Below are 14,557 nucleotides of genomic sequence, written 5' to 3'. Positions count from 1 at the left end.
CAGTTGAGTTTCAAGATGGGCATCCTGATGAAAGTTTATAGCTACAACCTGTAATATTCAATAAACTACAAAGCATAATCACCACTAATCCAGCGATTGACCAAATCCAACGTATTCTCAGGCTGATCAAAAGGAGCCATATGACCAGCATTATAGACTCTCACAAATGTCAACTTGTCAAAGTTTTTCACTTCTCCGGCAATGGCGCCTCTTTTGGTCACCCAAGGACGTAATTTTGCTTCTTTAAACAGTTTATAGTTAAGTTTATTGCAAACCTCTAATAATCCAACCCACCCGCATACATAATCCTTATCTCCAGAGTAAATCAAAACTGGAATTTCGTCATCTAATGCGTCTTGAAGATATTGTTGAGACGGGCGCATGTTATCCCCATAAATTTCAAATGGCAATGCTATTGAATCTTTGCACATCTGGAATTCGATCTCAGGCGGTACTCCAAGAACCTCCTTTACCTTTTCAAGATATAAATATTCATCTATAGGTTGTGATTGAAGATAGCAATCGGAGGTGCCACTTGCGCATTCCTTTCTGATATCGTATGGATTCAATCCAAGTTGATCAAAAGGAGCCCCGACTTCTTTCCCTAATCTTCTAGCATATACGCAAGATAAAAGTTCGCCATACTTGTAGCACAACTCATCAAATCGTTTAAACTCTTGGTACTTATCTTGCATCTCCTGACAAACCAGTTCATTGAGAAGTCTCTTATAACCACCCTCGCCACAAGCCATAGGCTCATATGCTCCAATTTGTGTCAATGGATCAATGATTCCATTCCCAATAAGCACAGAACTGACATTAAATGTCTTGGTCCATTTATTCTTCTTGAATGTGTTTAGCAAATTTGGAATGTAGTGTCCTGAATACGATTCACCAGCTATATGGAAAGGAACTTTTCTAAACTGTGGGAACCGGTCAAGGAAATATTCGATAAAGACGTAAATCAGCTGAGTAGCAGTATCTGTGTTTAAAGCAGGTATTCCTCCATAAGAATATCCCGTCATTGTAGGTTGATCCAAAAAGATGACGGAAGCATTTGAATTCCAAGACCATGGGTTGTAAACAGGCTCAAGATTAACGTTAATCGAACTGGGACCCAACTCAAAGAAGAGTCCATAACTTGATGAACAGCCTGGCCCACCGGTAAGCCATAAAATCAACGGATCAGTTTTAGGATCATTTCTGCTTTCAAAAAACCAATAAAACAAGTTTTGTTGGGTCAATTCACATTTAAAGTATCCGGCGTATTGTCCAACTAATGGTGAATCTAATCCTAATGAAGCAATTGACCTCGTCAGTAGGGTATAGGATGGGTAACGTTCAATTGTGTGTTTGGCACCATTAAACACAGTTTGGAGTGATGCTACTAAGGTCGCAAATACTGTGAGGAGTATTATTGTATTCATTGTGGGGAGCACAGCACTTAAGAAACTTCAAACTTTCGTGCCGTGCAATTTTGAACAAGATTGCGCGCGCAAATAAAGCATCCAATCTTTCAAGTCAATTCTGAAGATCGCATTGTGTGCAATCTTTCCTTGGTCTCTGTAGGCAGCAATTGAGCTAATGGAACGCCGGAATCTGCCATCAGGATTAAGGGGTCCTCGCAGATTCTTACTTGCCGTGGGTTGTTGTCAGCGCAAATTCAACTGGCATGCTTCATGTGTACTAGATTGCAACAGTTCACTGTCCAACGTACGTCCCTCTAACAAAAGAATCCACTTCGTAGACTTCATCGCTGAAATCATGGTATCGTTTTGTATTCTATGCCTGTCATGGCAATGACCCCCTTAATCAAATCTGTAGACACAAAAACGCGTCGCACTGGAAATTGGAAAACAACAGATCAATACAGTTGACTATTCTTCCAGCCACTCTAACATCCTGATATGTCGAACTGCAGGCAACAAAAGCTGACCCAAGATGATCCTAAGTGCAAAGCCACAAAAGCACTAGAATACTTTCTACGACAAGAGAAGCTCAACAAACCAGTTCCTTTCCTACAAGTGGCGTTGAAATATGATCTTGACTCTGATGCGTTGAGGATATGCATTGTAGAAGGTTCCGAAATCATTTCAAAACTAATGACATTTACCATTGGAGAGGAATATGGTATTTGCGCTTACTTATTTTACAGAGCGAGATCTGGCTATGTTGTGAATAGAAAGGTTTTGATGAACATTGGTAAAGAGCTCGTACTACATTTAAACAAGCCGAAAGAACGATGTAAAGTTGGAAAAGCGTGGGCTACTTTGTTTTTGAAACGATATCCAGAGTTATTGGAGTTGAATAAACTTGTAATAACGGAAGAGTGTGTTTGTGTTCCATATTATGATGAAATTGAAGGCTGGTTCGAAAAGTTTTACAACCTAAAGACTGAACATCAAGTGAAACCAGAAAGGATATATTGTGTCGATTGGATTCCGTTTATGAGATACCAGAAGGATCACAAATGTGAATGGTGTGAGTGTTGCAATGAAGAACTTTTCGACGTTACCTCCGAAGATGATCTTTGTACATTATTGAAACTATATCAATGACAGGTGAACGTTTGACTCCTAGTGTAGTCTTCAGAGGAGAAAAATTTTTTGAAAGCTGGCTCCCCAAAGACGCTCCAGAATGGAACTTTGGAACATCAAGTACAGGGCTGATATATTCAGATACTGCATTGAAGTGGTTAAAAGAGACGTTCATCCCAGAGACAAGTGCTGGTAAAGACAACGAGCCAGTTATTTTGTTACTGCATTTGCACTCAGTATGCAATAAAAGCTTTCTCAAAGTCTGCGAGGAATTCAACATAGTGTATGTCCCATACCCTGAGTACAGTAATGAGGTTTGCAACCCATTCCGAAAATTGTATTTTTTTTGGCCAGAAGTCGAGCTTAATGAGGATCTTTTCAGAGCAGAAAGCAACATTAATGGTGATGATAAGCTGAGAGCCGCATTGATTGCAGCCCTTATGCAGTCAACAATGTTCAGCAAGGACAATATATTAGACGCATGGTACGACGTTGGACTAGAGCCATATAACCCACAAGAAGTGCTTAGTCGTGCTGAATTAAAGCGTAATCCACTTGAATTAGTGTCAAGGAAACCAGCTTGGGTTCAGGAACCAGATACTGCATCTAAAGCCGTACAAATAATCTGTGATGCTGATGAATCTGAAGGAGAAATGTTTGCTCGACTCGTGGAGCTATCATTTAGACAAAATAACCACTTAGATCTGTTGAAGACGTTCAAGAAATTGTGTGAACTAGATGAGCGTGACCCAAGCAAATGGGGAAAATTGAGATATCTTCCTGCAAAATGGGCTCAAATATTGGGCTCAGAATGTTAAAAATCAAGAGTGTAACTATTAGATAGAGATATAAATACAGCTAGATGGATTAAAGCACATTACCTGTATATTCGATAGTGTAAGCAAAATTGTGGCCTCTCCGACTGTGTACTGCGTAGGTTATTGCGCAAAAAAAAGAATCACCAAATCGTAAACCACCAATAGAAAACACCCCATCACCTCATAACCTCCAAAGCAATGCGACCACAACTAATAAGAAAATACGCATCCATCCCATTCGAAAAACCACAAATCACAGGCGCTGGTCCATTCGCAGAACGGCCCAAGTTCCACGCCATAGGCCATCCTTCCAAAATCCTCTCAATTTCCTTCCCCCAATCTTCACGCATCTACCTTTCCCAAACTTCCATCCTAGCGTCCAATGTCGAACTCAACACCATCCACGCGGATATAAGGACGTTGCACGGCTCAGTGTACCAATGCTTGAAGTCATCTGAAGCTGCCAATGTGCTCGTTCATGGACAATCTCAATATCGAGTTTTGGAGGTTGGTTTGAATGATTGGACGGTTTTTGATAGTAGAAGGATAATCGGATGGACTGGGACGGATGTAAAGTTCCAAGGACTAGCTCCTCAAACTAGTCATCGATCAGTTTCAATTTCAGGACGTGGTGCCGTTGTGCTTGATTCGACGTCGGAGATTTTCAATTTACAAGTGGATGCCAATGATGAAGTGTTTATTAATCCTAATGCATTAATTGCAATCAATTCCAAAGATTTGACGACACTTCGTCCAGAGGTGTTGAATCCAGGTACTTATGAATTACACAGATTGGAAATTCCCCATTTCGATTGGCCAAGTTGGGTTACTAACTATGTTGAGAAAATGAGGGCCATGAAGGCCCAAGTTTGGGCACAATTGAATCCACGTCAATTTTTTGCTCCTATAGCTCCATACTTGTCTCCTGTCAAGAGGCAATTGCAGAAATTGTTGCACTGGGTGTATGTGAAAATCAATGGACGTTTGATTAGAAGAAACCCCATCTATTTCAAAGTCACTGGCCCTGCTACAATCTTGATTGATAATCAGCAAATGTTGGCAAATAACAAATTGTTCACGAGTAGGGAGATTACTATGCTATTTAAAAACCAAGGTTAGTAGATTGTAACACATGTATATATATATATATTCTAAAGATATACCTTTTTCTTTTAATCCTCGCCAAATAAAGTCCCCAAAGCTCCATTTTCAGTATATGGATCATTCATTACATCCACCTCATCAGCACCAACTTTCTTCCGCTTCGCAACTTGATCCAATTCTTTTTTCCTCTTGCTCATATCATCCTCTTCATAAGATCCGTTATCTTTGGAAATTTTAATCAATTCCAAAAGAGCACTGCGTTGATGACGCAAGGACTTGGAACTAACTAATAGCTGCTCGAAATTGGAAATGTGGTGTGGTTTGATATTGGGCAATCGTTGCATCAAGACTCTAGCAGCATAATCATTTTTGGATCGTAATTGGCAGTATAACGTAGTAAGCACCAATGCTGCTTCACTGTGAGTCTCAATGAAGTAATCATCTAATAGTACACGCACCAACGATTTGATAAGATTCTCAGTAAGGAACTTATCAACTTCATCATCTTTGGACGTGATATCCGCAAGAATATTGCGGATAACCAAAATTGTATTGAATGAACATTTTGTATCCTTGAAGGAGATAATATGGCAACAAATATTCAAAAACGGAGCAAGCACTTGCTTATTTTCAATCACCAATTTCCGACTGGCAAATTGCGTATCAGTAAGTGTTTTGGAGTTGTATTGTCCAACGATATCCATCAACATTCTTACCACAGTTGCCGTCAATTGCCTCAACATGTGCTCCTCCATCATTTCCTCAGATAATGTCTCATCATCTTCGTTGCCTTGTAGTTGTAACCCGTCACTATATACTTTATCCCATTTGCTAACAAGTAAAGCATCAATATCACCCAATGCCTTGGGTAACAACTCACTCATAAACACTTCAACAAATTTAACAGGGCAAAACTTGATAACGACTCGAAGACAACTATTGATCATGTGTTTCCATGAATGCAATGTGATTCCTACAGTATCTCCAGCAACAGCTTTCCAAATCATACTGGCAATTTGAGGGATTTCATAAAGTGTATCTTCCAATTGAGCTAATGAGCCCACGGTTAAAAAGGCGTATTCTCTGGTATACCTAACCAAATGACCCACTGAATCAGCAAAATCTCGCAACGTCAATGCTGCTTTAACGTTTTCTTCTATAAACGTCTCTTTTGATTGAATTGAAACTCCTTGTTGCCAAAATCTCTCAGTACAACTATACTTGACAAAGCTTTGAACTTCAGCGGGTAGATCGACCCAATTAGCTGGATCATGGTAAGCTTGGATTTGCGTCAATAGCTGTAAAATGTGCGGAACGATCGGCTGCACTCGTGGTTTCCACAACTTGAGCAAATTCAAATACTCTGGCAGGTCATGGCTCAATTTTTCAATACTATACTGAATATAAATTCTAGTTGCTCTAATGGGGAAAATAGAGCTCCAATGGTCCTTCAATTTTTCCTTCAACTGCTTCCCTTCGTCGTCCATCTTGGCTTCCAATAGGTTGGTTGATGCGGTAATGCCTCGCTTTTGGAAATATGACGCAATTTCAACAATTCCAATTCTCTCCATAAACCAATGCAAGTCCATTAAACCTTTCTCAGTTTCTGGTGCCGACCATGCTGCTAAGTCCGGGTCGACAATCTTGGCAAAGAGGTCATCTTTATCATCGATTGATGATCTTGACGCAATCACCAACAAGAATGATTTGAACGCAACATTTTCATGTCCACTAACTTTATCGGAGGACAAGATGTTGGCCACAACACTCTCCAAATCATTGAATATATTCTTTAGCGCTTCTGGCATGATATACGCTAGTCTATTCAACTCTGTACCACAGCTAGCTCGCAAATCACGGATCAATTCCTTATCTTCATCAGTAATGTTTGGTGGATATGGGAATGTGGCTGTCGTTAGGATCTTTTCGAGAATTTGAAACATCAAGGGACTATCAACTCCTTTCAATAATGGTGCAAATTGAACCAAAGTTTGTACTTGTTTTCTAATAATCAAGGGCGATGCTAAGTTCATAGCCAACAACCGTTCACCCAATTGGATCACAAGCTTATTCAAACGATCGTCAATAGCGGAAAAATGCTCTCCATTATACCATATCCTCCAACGGGAGATTCCTCTGATACTGTTTTCAATGATGCTAAACTGCGAAGACCCGTAATTGAATGCGTTAGACTTTTCACCCACATTGTAATTGTTGATGCATTGACTGCCCAATTCTGAGCTGAAGAAGCTTTGCAACCTATTTTCAAGCCAAACTAATCCCTCTTCTGGTTTTTTACAAACCGTTATTCTTATAATATCTTCATTAAACTTACGATAGTTTTGTAGGAAACTAGTGGCGTCTGGAGTTGAGTCGAAATCAATATCAAAAAACTTTTTCGACACGTGTTCATCATCCAATAAGAAATTTATCGTTCTGTTGGCGGCAATGTCCAACAATTGCATCATAATATCAACAATTTGTCTCTTGGCGCTAAGTTCATCAAATCGCAAGATGGTTACCCACATTTGCAATGATAATCCACTGATTATTAAACTAGGGTGGTCAGTAGTCTTCAATACTAGTCTAAGATATCCATCAACATCACTTTTCTCCCAATTGACCTTGTGTTTGGATGAAATGTTGAGGTATTCGCTCAATGATACAATCATTTCCACGGTCTTTTTAAGCAAGGCATATACTTGTTCATCAATGTCTTCTGGGTCCAATTGTAAAGATTGATAAAACTCATCCAATTTATTGATACCTTCAGTAGTAAATATCGAGCCAATGAAGAATTCAAACTCTTCATCCTGGGAATATGTTCTCGTAAATATAATGTGTAGACAATCTACTGCCAATGTTTTAATCTTAACATCGGGTACAGTCAACAAGTTGATCAATGTGTTTAATATGTTTTCTTCTCTCAACACTCTTGGATGAATCCAATGTAAGCATGTTTTAAAAGTGGATAAAATCTTTGTCACATACTTTTGATAAACTTCATTTTGGTATTCATTATTAGAAACAACTTCAAGTAGAAACCTTGACCAAGTAACAAACCAACCATCTTGAGAAGCTTTACAAACAGTAAATTTGGTGTTGTTTTCATAAATTGTTTCAAGAACCTTGTCGGGTGTTGTTATTAGTACTGATAATTGGTTTAGTATGATGCTATTTTTGGAAGCAATTGCATCATCAAGGAGATAAATATCTTCAAAAAGGGTTCTTAGTATAATCAATGACAATTCACGACATGTGATGTTGCTATTCCAAAGGCCCCACAAGTTTGAATCCATTGACACCCAACCATCCTCTGCTTCTTGTGGTGTTACATCAACCTTTTCTTTTACTCCATTGTCATCAATAGAAACATTTACTGTGTCGCTGTTGCTGTTTTGTTGTGACTTAGACTTTATCAAGTAGCTTCCCCATATTCTTTTTGCCAATGCAACCCAAAGAAAGGCAATTTTTTCTTTAATGTAGTGTGGATCATTATCAAGGACTTTGTTTGACAATTCGATTACCCAGTTCTTGAGTGCAGATACTTTCGTAGAATCAAATGTGTGAAACTTGTATCTGATTGATCCTTGTAGTAATGTGAGTCCAAAGTACCTAACTATATAGTTTGATCCATTGTTCTCAGGAAGGGCTAATTGATACCCCCAAAATGGTGATTCATCGTTTAATTTGATTGTTTCAAGAAATGCTTGAACTTTTCTTCTCTCCTCATTTGTAGATTTTGGATTGTACACAACTTCAAGTGCTGATACAATTTGCTGGACACCATTAGTATCCATGGTCATTTGTTTTTGAAAAATGGAATAAAAAATCTACTTGAATGTAAGTTTATAAGTTGAGCAGCACCTGATATATCTGGAAGGCTGTGATACCAGTGTCTGTGTAGTTTCTGGTGAATCTAAATCTAAGCTGTATTCTTATTTCAAAGTGTCAATTGTAATGAAAATGGAGTACAATTGTGATTGAATCTGATGAGTTGAAAGTATACGGTAAGTTGGATTGGTTGATTGACTACTGAATCAATGTGTGAATGTCAATGTGTATCTAACTGCTTAAATGAAGTGTTATATATCTCTCTCTTGTGTTGTTTTGTTGTTGTTTTTTTTTTCCGTTGAGTGAGGTTTGAAAAAAAAATTTAATCACGCAAAAATTATTTACCAGCAGAAGATGCTTTTTTTTTCTTTTTTTGCTTTCTCTCTGTGCGATGAGTGGAGCGAGAGTTAGGTCGAAAATTCGCATCAACTAAAATAATACCACGAGGGGAGGGGGACATAATCTGGGTCGATATCCATTGACATTTTTTCGTGCGCACCATCAATCCTCAAAATGCAAGATGACGCATATACATCCACACCCCACTTTAAATACAAATTAGGCTAAACAGTTTTGCCTACTGTTGTTATAGCAGCATGTTTGTTTAAACTTGATGCTAGGGCATAGCTAAATTCAAAAGGATAAGGAAGATTAAGCTCTACCCTCCTTGATCTTCAACAATTTCACTAGCACAATCACATATGTCTCTCTTCTTAATTGGAGGAAGTACAATGCTATTGCATCTCTTTGGAAAACTTTCCCAGGTACATCACTAAGGTCTTTACAAAACGGTGAAATGGTTTCTTTTGGTAAGGATTTTCTTCTTTTTTGTAAATTTGCACGAAAAGTAAACAAAAATGTGTAAGATAATCACAAACGGCTTTGAGGTTCTTTACAGGATGTTACAAAGTTTCGATCTCGCTTAATAAATAGTCAATATACTAGATAATAAGTAAACTATACAGAAAATATTATACGTTTAATGCATTACGGCAATTCAGGTGGTTGCAAATTCCTTGGTTATCGTGCACAGATTAATTGAAAGAAAGAGGATGTCACTTTGGACATGAAGAGAGCAGTCTCTGTAGAAAACTGAGGTGTTGTTTGTTCCTTTCTTCTTAATCTTGATGCCTTCCTTTGCGTGATAAATTGTGTGTTTGTTATCCTTATCAGAATTACCAAGCCAAAAAAAGAAAAAGGGGGATATAGAAATTTAAAAACAAGGCACATTCCCGAGGGATAATCAAAACCAAAATAAACACACAATTCTCCCCATCAGCTATGCCATCCGTCCAAACAAACATTATTATACAAGCACCACCAGAAGTTGTCGAACAAAAATTCTTTGACTATCAATCATACCCCAGTTGGAATCCGTTTTTGGTAAGTTTCCAAAAATATACAAACACAACAGATCCACAGTTGAATGAAGGTGATGAATTACAAATTGATTTGAAATTAAAAGGAATGAATCATACTAGTACCATGTATCCTACAATTATTCGCAAAACAGAACAGAGTCTAGTTTGGAAAGGAGCATTGGTATCAGATTGGATCTTTTATGGTGTGCATAGTTTTAAAATTGAACCATTAGATGGAGGTAAACGCACATTATTTATTCAACTGGAACAATTTGGTGGACTCTTGGTATATTTATTACAATTGTTTGGGGTTTTCAGAAAGACCAAAGAGTCCTTTATTGAGTTTAATGAAGCATTGAAAGATGAAGCAGAGAAGGTGGTTTAGCTAGAGATAAGGGATATATTACTTTGGTAGTTAAATACTGATACACTATATTTTTTTTTTAGGAACGGCTACAGCACGTGCTCTCATCTCTCTCTTTGTGTGATGTAACAATTGACACAAAATTACAAAATACGACAAAGAAATTAAATTTGACAACACCCACGTGGCCCCCCTCCAAACCACTTCATTTTACTCTCTAGGAACGCAATTTTTCACCAAAAAAATTGTAAACAAAGAGAAGAGATACAAAGGGTACTATCTTATTAACATAAAAGAGTTACATCTATAGTACGGTTTACATCAATGTACTTTATCCAAATAAAGTTTATGAATAATTAATTTCAAAAAAAAGTAAAATTAATTTTTAGACAGAATGGTAGCGTAAAAGAAGCAAAAACAATAGAAAAAGACCCAATTTCTAACTATCACAATAACTCATTCATTATAATAATCATCAATCAATCTTTTCCAATAACTCGCCCAATTAAATCTTCAAAAGTTTTTATTAAAAAAACACTACAACTTCGTTTTCTCTCTCATTTCGAGAATAACTTCATCCAACTACATCCTCAAGAGGTACATTCGAAGATGAAGTTTGGTGAACATTTGAGAAAAGCATTGATTAAAAACTACTCCTTCTACTACATTTCCTACGATGACTTAAAACACCAATTGAAAAAAGGTTTAAAAGATAATGATTACCATTGGAACAACGAATTAGAAGAAGATTTCCTTAATCAATTGGAAACTGAATTGGATAAGGTGTATTCCTTCACCAAGGTTAAAAACACCGAAGTCAATAGAAGAATTAAAGAATCAGAAAAGTATGTTTATGAAGTAGTCAATACTTTACATCGTTATCAAAATAACGACCCATTGGTTACTTCACCACCACAAGAACAAGATTTCGAAGACTTGGAAGAAGAATTATCCGACATTATTGCTGATGTTCACGATTTGGCCAAATTTTCTCGATTAAACTATACTGGTTTTCAAAAAATTATCAAAAAACACGACAAGACAACTGATTTCCACTTGAAACCTGTTTTCCAAGCAAGATTAAACTCAAAACCATTCTACAAAGACAATTATGATAATTTAATTGTTAAATTGTCAAAATTATACGATTTGGTTAGAACTAGAGGTAATCCAATAAAAGGAGATTCATCAGCTGGTGGTTCACAACAAAATTTTGTTCGTCAAACTACAAAGTATTGGGTTCACCCAGATAATATCACTGAGTTGAAATTGATCATTTTGAAACATTTACCAGTGTTGGTTTTCAATGCTGATAAAGAGTTTGAACCGGAAGATTCAGCCATTACTTCTATTTATTTTGATAATGAAGATATGGATTTGTATTATGGAAGATTAAGAAAAGATGAAGGTGCTGAAGCTATTAGATTGAGATGGTATGGTGGTATGAAATCAGATCAAATTTTCGTCGAAAGAAAAACTCATAGAGAAGATTGGACTGGTGAAAAATCAGTTAAAGCAAGATTTGGATTAAAGGAGAAGAAAGTTAATGCTTACTTGTCTGGTGAATTAAAAGCTAGTGAGATTTTTGAAAAAATGAGAAAAGAAGGCAAAAAGAGTCCTCAAGAGATTGAAAATTTGGAAAGGTTGGCTCAAGAGGTGCAGTATCGTGTTCTTAAGGACAAGATGCGTCCAGTTATGAGGTCGTTTTACAATAGAACTGCATTCCAATTACCGGGAGATGCCAGAGTTCGTATTTCCTTGGATACTGAATTAACAATGGTTAGAGAAGATGATTTTGATGGATATGATCGTACTCATGGTAATTGGAGAAGAATGGATATTGGAGTTGATTACCCATTCCCCCAATTGCCAGAAAAAGATGTTTGTAGATTCCAATATGCCGTCTTGGAAGTCAAGTTACAAACTCAAATGGGTCAAGAACCACCAGCATGGGTTAGAGATTTGGTAAATTCTCACTTGGTTGAAGCTGTTCCTAAATTTTCAAAATTCATTCATGGTGGTGCCACATTGTTGACTGAAATGGTTGATCTTTTACCATTTTGGTACACACAAATGGATGTTGATATTAGGAAGCCAAAGATTGTTCAAGAATATGGTATCCAACGTCATCAACAAAACTCACATCAACAGAGATTAGGATCAAGTACTAGTGGAAATGATTTGGATGAGGAAGAATTGACTGGCTCATCATACACTGGAGTCCACTTTTCAAACGATATTAATCCGTTGGAAGAAGATTTGGATGAACAAACACCACTTTTGTTGCCAAGTAATTATAGTTCACGTCATACCAACTCACCAGTGAAAAATTTCCTTTACCACATGTATGGGAAATTTTTACATTTTTTCAATGATGATCGTACATTTACTGTTAAACCAGGTACAAATTACGATTTGAATGCCACTTTCAAAGACAAGTTACCTGCAGGCAAGACAATTTGTGTCCCAGTAAGAATCGAACCCAAAGTATACTTTGCCAATGAACGTACATTCCTTAGTTGGATTAGTATTGGTATGTTGATGGGATTTACCGCTACTGCGTTGTTGAATTATGGAAGTAATAGTGCATTGACTGCTAGTATTGGATTCTTTATCACTGCATTGTTCACTTTGGGATATGCCATATACAGATATATTTGGCGTGTCTTGATGATTAGGGAAAAGAAGCCAGTACAATATGGTGACAAGTTTGGACCAAATATGATTTGCTTGTTTTTATTTTTGGCAACATTCATTTCGTTTGTGTTTAAGTTTACCGAGTAAGGAGCAAAGCACACAATTGTACAGTAGAAAAAAGAAACAATTTGATAATTTTGCAGTTTTCCTAGGAGTTATCGGTATGTCGATATCTCGGCTTAACCAATATTATAATTCTCTATTTAGCCGAAAAAAAAGCCAAAATCCTTTTCTCTCAATCGCAAATGATACCCAATTAGGATAGAAAGGGAACGTGTGTACTGCATACAAGAGATTCTTTTTCGTTTTCGGAGCAGGTTACGGGTTTCCACATCCATGCAGCAGTACATTTGTTCCAATTTGAATCTGATAAAATTGATGAAATAGATAAAAAAAAATTTTTTTTTCATTTTCTTCGTTTCTTTTCCAGAAAGCTACAGTATAAATAAGGAACCAAAAGCTCGTTGAAAACTAGATTTGTCATGACGGAACAAGAACAACCACCAGATATGGCTAGTATTAAGAACATTGCTCCAACAGTGAGAAGATCATATTCTCAACTATTGTCACCAATGACAAATTTGCCGCAACGAAGCCATTCTGCAATACCCCTCAAGACCAATATCTTGATTGTTGGTGGTGCTTATGCTGGAATTGCAGCATTGCGTGCATTACAGGTGAATTTGACATCTCGCATACCTAGTGATGGCAACAAGATTAGTATAACTTTGGTGGAACCTAAGGATGGGTTTTTAAACATTTTGGGAATTTCGCGATCCATTGTCAGTACACAATTTGCTCAAACGCAGTATATTCCATTTAATAAATTGGAACACATAAGGTTCAACTCAATTATATCTGATGATGATAGTGAAGATCATTATGATTCATCTTGGCTTGGTAATGAAAGCAAATTGCAGTTGAATTTCGTTCATGGACGTATAACGTCATTAGATTTACAATCAGCTGAGTATACATTAAACAATTCGACTTCATCAGCCAAGATTGACTTTGATTATGTCATTATGGCAAGTGGCAGAGATCGTAATTGGCCAACTACACCACTAGCAAATACCCAACAACAATACCTAGAAGAGGTAACAAGAGCTAAACAATCAATTGAAGACGCGAAAATTATTTCTATAATTGGCGCTGGTGCCGTTGGCACTGAGATTGCTGGTGATATCAAAACAGCATTTCCTGATAAAACTGTCAATTTGATCCACCCTCATGAGCATTTCCCTCCAGAACCATTAAGTTTGGAGTTCAAAACTATGGTTCAAGACTCAATTGAACGTGCCGGAGTCAATATTTACTTAAACACCAGAATTGAAAAAGTGCAAGACGATGGTAATTTACTCACTACGACTCAAAAGATTATTGAATCAGAATTGAATTTCCGATGCAATTCGAAGCACAACAACACTTCATTCTTGGCACCAGCTTTGCAAAAATACATAGTCAATGGACAAGTCAATACTAACGAGTACTTACAATTGACTGATCCAGTAACTTCCTCAACACAGCTGCAATTTTTCGTCATTGGAGATTTGGTGAACTTCCCTATAATAAAATCTGCCGGATGGGCCATGTACATGGGTCGTCAAGTGGCCAACAATATCACAAGTCTAATTTTTGATGGGAACTTGGTTGAACCCATGCCTGACTTGACGAAAATGCCGTTTGGGATGGTGATTGTTGGTGGTAATGAAGAGATTATTAGCGAGTTGCTGGGAGATGTGCAATTGAATCATGAAGGGTATAAGAAAGAGTATCTTGATTATTGTATTGGTAAAGTTAGAGCTACTTTGGATGTATAGAACAAAAAGGTATCTCAGGATA

General features: G+C 37.2%; 5 protein-coding genes across 5 annotated transcripts; 3 read left to right on the top strand and 2 right to left on the bottom strand. All coding sequences in view use genetic code 12, as the record gives it.

Moving 5' to 3' along the window:
• Positions 1-65: 65 nt before the first annotated feature.
• On the bottom strand, positions 66-1,427 carry I9W82_003412 (S10 family peptidase; the record flags this gene model as incomplete). The annotated part of the gene is made up of 1 exon (XM_067692375.1): positions 66-1,427. One exon carries the CDS (start codon positions 1,425-1,427, stop codon positions 66-68), a length of 1,362 nt encoding a protein of 453 aa, XP_067547810.1.
• Positions 1,428-1,907: 480 nt separating this feature from the next.
• On the top strand, positions 1,908-3,355 carry I9W82_003411 (uncharacterized protein; the record flags this gene model as incomplete). The annotated part of the gene is made up of 2 exons (XM_067692374.1): positions 1,908-2,479; positions 2,614-3,355. 2 exons carry the CDS (start codon positions 1,908-1,910, stop codon positions 3,353-3,355), a joined length of 1,314 nt encoding a protein of 437 aa, XP_067547809.1.
• Positions 3,356-3,553: 198 nt separating this feature from the next.
• Positions 3,554-4,474, top strand: I9W82_003410 (uncharacterized protein; the record flags this gene model as incomplete). The annotated part of the gene is made up of 1 exon (XM_067692373.1): positions 3,554-4,474. One exon carries the CDS (start codon positions 3,554-3,556, stop codon positions 4,472-4,474), a length of 921 nt encoding a protein of 306 aa, XP_067547808.1.
• Positions 4,475-4,527: 53 nt separating this feature from the next.
• MSN5 (karyopherin) lies at positions 4,528-8,259 on the bottom strand (the record flags this gene model as incomplete). The annotated part of the gene is made up of 1 exon (XM_067692371.1): positions 4,528-8,259. One exon carries the CDS (start codon positions 8,257-8,259, stop codon positions 4,528-4,530), a length of 3,732 nt encoding a protein of 1,243 aa, XP_067547807.1.
• A 1,315-nt stretch (positions 8,260-9,574) lies between these two features.
• On the top strand, positions 9,575-14,535 carry I9W82_003408 (VTC4; the record flags this gene model as incomplete). The annotated part of the gene is made up of 3 exons (XM_067692370.1): positions 9,575-10,033; positions 10,628-12,750; positions 13,191-14,535. 3 exons carry the CDS (start codon positions 9,575-9,577, stop codon positions 14,533-14,535), a joined length of 3,927 nt encoding a protein of 1,308 aa, XP_067547806.1.
• Between the last annotated feature and the right edge of the window lie 22 nt (positions 14,536-14,557).

The sequence above is a fragment of the Candida metapsilosis genome (assembly GCF_017655625.1).
Source record: "Candida metapsilosis strain BP57 chromosome Unknown scaffold4, whole genome shotgun sequence".
Classification (NCBI taxonomy): Eukaryota; Fungi; Ascomycota; class Pichiomycetes; order Serinales; family Debaryomycetaceae; genus Lodderomyces; species Lodderomyces metapsilosis.
Note: the sequence above shows the minus strand (reverse complement) of the source record. Positions and strands in the feature narration are given on the sequence as shown.